Source organism: Triticum aestivum, chromosome 3B, assembly GCF_018294505.1.
Source record: "Triticum aestivum cultivar Chinese Spring chromosome 3B, IWGSC CS RefSeq v2.1, whole genome shotgun sequence".
NCBI classification, from domain to species: domain Eukaryota; kingdom Viridiplantae; phylum Streptophyta; class Magnoliopsida; order Poales; family Poaceae; genus Triticum; species Triticum aestivum.
This window is the reverse complement of record NC_057801.1, coordinates 434,099,128-434,102,848: the sequence shown is the minus strand read 5'-3', so window position 1 is coordinate 434,102,848 and position 3,721 is coordinate 434,099,128. Positions and strand designations below refer to the sequence as shown.

General features: G+C 64.1%; 1 protein-coding gene across 1 annotated transcript; it reads left to right on the top strand.

Annotated features, from left to right (window-relative positions):
- The first annotated feature begins 1,197 nt into the window (after positions 1-1,197).
- Positions 1,198-3,103, top strand: LOC123070223 (DELLA protein SLN1). Its single transcript, XM_044493306.1, has one exon. It carries the CDS (start codon positions 1,389-1,391, stop codon positions 2,976-2,978), a length of 1,590 nt encoding a protein of 529 aa, XP_044349241.1. The 5' UTR covers positions 1,198-1,388; the 3' UTR covers positions 2,979-3,103.
- Positions 3,104-3,721: the final 618 nt, after the last annotated feature.

Below are 3,721 nucleotides of genomic sequence, written 5' to 3'. Positions count from 1 at the left end.
ACCTTGGACCCGCCTGCAGGCCGCGTTCGCGAGCTCCGACGCGAGGTCTTGCTCCGCCCAACGCGCCCTCGCCCTCCACTCCGCCCCGGCCGCTGCGCCACGCCCCGACCCCGGCCGCCGCGAGCTCGGCCGCGGCCGCGCCCTGCTCCGCGCGCTCCACCCTGCCCGTGCGGCCGCGCAGCTCGCCACCTTGCACCCGCCTGCAGGCCGCGTCAGCGAGCTCCGACGTAGACCGCGCCCGTGAGCTCCGGCGTGAGGTCCTGCTCCGCCCAACGCGCCCGCGCCCTCCGCCCCGCCCCAGCCGCTGCGCCGCGCCCCGACCCCGACCGTCGTGAGCTCGGCCGCGACTGTGCCCTGCTCCGCGCGCTCCGCCCCGCCCCGGCCGCGGCGAGCTCGGCCGCGCCCGCGCGCGCTCGCCCCTGCCCTGGCCGCGCGTGCTCCACCTTGGCCGCGGCGAGCTCGGCCACGCCCGCGCGTGCTTCGCCTTGCCCGCGCCCCGCCGCCTGCCCGCGCGTTCGCGCCGAGCTTGCCATCCGCCTGCTTCGCGCCCGCACCCTGCTCCGGCCGCCACCTGCGCCGGGCGGCGTCCCGCTTCGGCCGCCGCGCCAGCGCCCCGCTCCGACCATCGCCGCTCCGCTCTGGTAGACAAGCCTGTGGCTGCATGCGTTGGTGGGTGGGCGGACACGGTGGGCCAGTGAAGAGAAAAGAGAGAGAGGGTGACATGTGGGGCACGCCCGGACAGAGCGGACGAAGAGGACGCGGAGGCATCCGTTTTCTGTCCGCTTTTGCCTCAAATCGAGACCTACTTTGGGCTAGAGATGGGGTGAAACGGACACGAAGCGGACGAAAAAGTTAAATGGGGTCTGTCGTTGGGTCGTTGCTTGTGTTCGCTTTTACCCAAACTGCGTCCGGCGGACAAGATTGGGTCCTGCGGTGGAGATGGCCTTATTGCCCTATCCAAATTGACAGAATTCAAATAAAATGGACGTCTGTTGGGGTCGCGCGGTGGAGTTAGCCTCATGGCACAAGGAAACTTCCTCCTGCTCACTGAATACAAGATAGAGTAAGTATTTAAAACCTGATTTGTGCTCCCACGGTTTTTCAGAAGTTGGAGATACAGGATTCCAAACTCCGAGATCCTCAGAGACAAAATCGGGAAACAGGAATTGACAGAAGGCGAGGGGGTGGGGCACTGTGGTTCCTCTCCTCGGCCCGCTCGTCCGCGGTCTCCGCTCGCTCGCTCGCCTCTCCTTCGTTCTCGTTTCCGTGGCCGGTCTACGTGTCCCCTTCCGCCCCATGCTCGTGGCCGCCTCTCCACGTGTGTGCGCGCTACCCCCGGCCTCTCCGACGTCACTCGCTCACCCCCTCACTCCACTACATCTACACGCATGACACCCCGCCCCGCCAAGCGCGCACGCACGCCATTCCACCACTTCCATCCTCCCACCGCCCACCGCTTCCACTCCGGAGGTATGGCAATGGGCACGTTCCCCTTCCAGTGGCCCATGGACCCCGCGCCCGCGCCGCCCTCCGGCCTCGACGGCAGCTTATTGCCGTCTCTGCTCCCGCCTCCGCCCGCGCCGGTGCCTGACGACGGCGCGGCGTACTACGCGGCGGCGGACATGCAGGCCTCATCTATGCCCGAGCTGGCAGCGCCATTCCCGTCACGGGACGCGGTCGCCGCCGAGCTGGCCATGCGGCGCGCCGAGGAAGAGGCCGCTGGCATCCGCTTGGTCCACCTCCTCATGAGCTGCGCGGGCGCCGTCGAGGCGGGCGACCACGCGCTCGCGGCCGCGCACCTGGCCGACGCCAACGCCTCGCTCGCGGCCGTCTCCACCGCCTCCGGCATCGGCCGCGTCGCCGTTCACTTCACCGACGCGCTCTCCAGGAGACTGTTCCGGTCGCCTGCCACTCCCCCAGCCACCGACGCTGAGCACGCCTTCCTCTACCACCACTTCTACGAGGCGTGCCCCTACCTCAAGTTCGCGCATTTCACGGCCAACCAGGCTATCTTGGAGGCCTTCCATGGCTGCGACAGCGTTCACGTCATCGACTTCAGCCTGATGCAGGGCCTCCAGTGGCCCGCTTTGATTCAGGCCCTCGCTCTCCGCCCCGGCGGGCCGCCGTTCCTCCGGATCACCGGCATTGGCCCGCCCTCCCCACCAGGCCGCGACGAGCTCCGCGATGTCGGTCTCCGCCTCGCCGACCTCGCGCGCTCCGTCCGCGTCCGATTCTCCTTCCGCGGGGTCGCCGCCAACAGCCTCGACGAGGTCCACCCGTGGATGCTCCAGATCGCGCCCGGCGAGGCCGTGGCGGTCAACTCCGTGCTCCAGCTACACCGCCTCCTCGCCGACACAGCCGATCAGGCGCCCATCGACGCCGTTCTGGACTGCGTCGCCTCCTTGCAACCCAAGATCTTCACGGTCGTGGAGCAGGAGGCGGACCACAACAAACCGGGGTTCCTCGACAGGTTCACCGAGGCGCTCTTCTACTACTCGGCGGTGTTCGACTCTCTGGACGCGGCGAGCGCAAACGGCACGGGCAACGCGATGGCCGAGGCGTATCTCCAGAGGGAAATCTGCGACATCGTGTGCAACGAGGGCACCGCCCGCATGGAGCGACACGAGCCGCTGTCGCAGTGGAGGGACAGGCTGGGGCGCGCGGGGCTGAGCGCCGTGCCGCTTGGGGCGAGCGCGCTCCGGCAGGCCAGGATGCTGCTCGGGCTGTTTTCCGGCGAGGGACACTCCGTGGAGGAGGCCGAGGGGTGCCTGACGCTCGGGTGGCACGGGCGGCCGCTGTTCTCGGCATCGGCGTGGCGGGCGGCCACCGTCGTCTGCGACGCCGACGGCGAAGATAACCATACCAGTAACAATAGCAATTTTAGCGGCAGTAGTGGCGGTGGCAGTGACAGTAATAACAGCAGCAGCAGCAACGGTAAGTGTAGCGGGGTTGTTGGTGCGAGCAACATGTTTTTGTAATCGCGGGGTGGTTCCATCGTAAATCGCGGTCCCGAAATCTCAATGACATGAAACTCTCGAGCTTAGCATCGTATCATATCTCTTGCTGACACTGCCAAACTGAGTAGAGTATTTTTCTTCTGCAACACTTGGCATCTCAACTGTTTTAATATCACGAGGAGTCAATCTGATACTACATGCATGAGCACAGTGTACAAAATGTGAAGGTTAGGTGGGAGGGGACATCTCATATCTTGGATCCCTTGGCTTTTTGTAAGCATAAACAAATACCAATGTTTATTATGTCACACAAATCCACACCTTGATGCAGCGAGACTCAACGAATCTAGCGTATTACTACGTAGTACTACTAGTTTGTGAAACAGAAGGTAAAATGATGAAAAGCCAGCCTAGTTTCGTGAATCAAGATGAATCGCTGAGAGTCGTGAAACACTGCACAATTCCCCCTCGCAGACGGCGATCTGCAAGCCGAACCATCAGCATGGCCGCCCTGCAAGCCTCATAACTGTGCTGTTCGTGTTGGTGCGACTATGGGAATGGGATGTATACTGACGTGGATGTACGGGGAAAGCAAATCGCATCAGGGTCTTCCGTTATAAGCTGTGCAAGCTGTACCACGGGACGGGACAGTCGGCCTGTCCATTACTGAAAACTGGTTGCAGTTTCCAGGCTGGTCGACTACTGAAAACTGGTTGCAGTTTCCAGTGGGCGCATGCGGTTGAGCGGATTCTTCGGAGGTGCGG

Excerpts from the sequence above, each read along its gene's own strand:
- LOC123070223 (XM_044493306.1), top strand. The coding sequence starts at position 1,389 with ATGACACCCCGCCCCGCCAAGCGCGCACGCACGCCATTCCACCACTTC.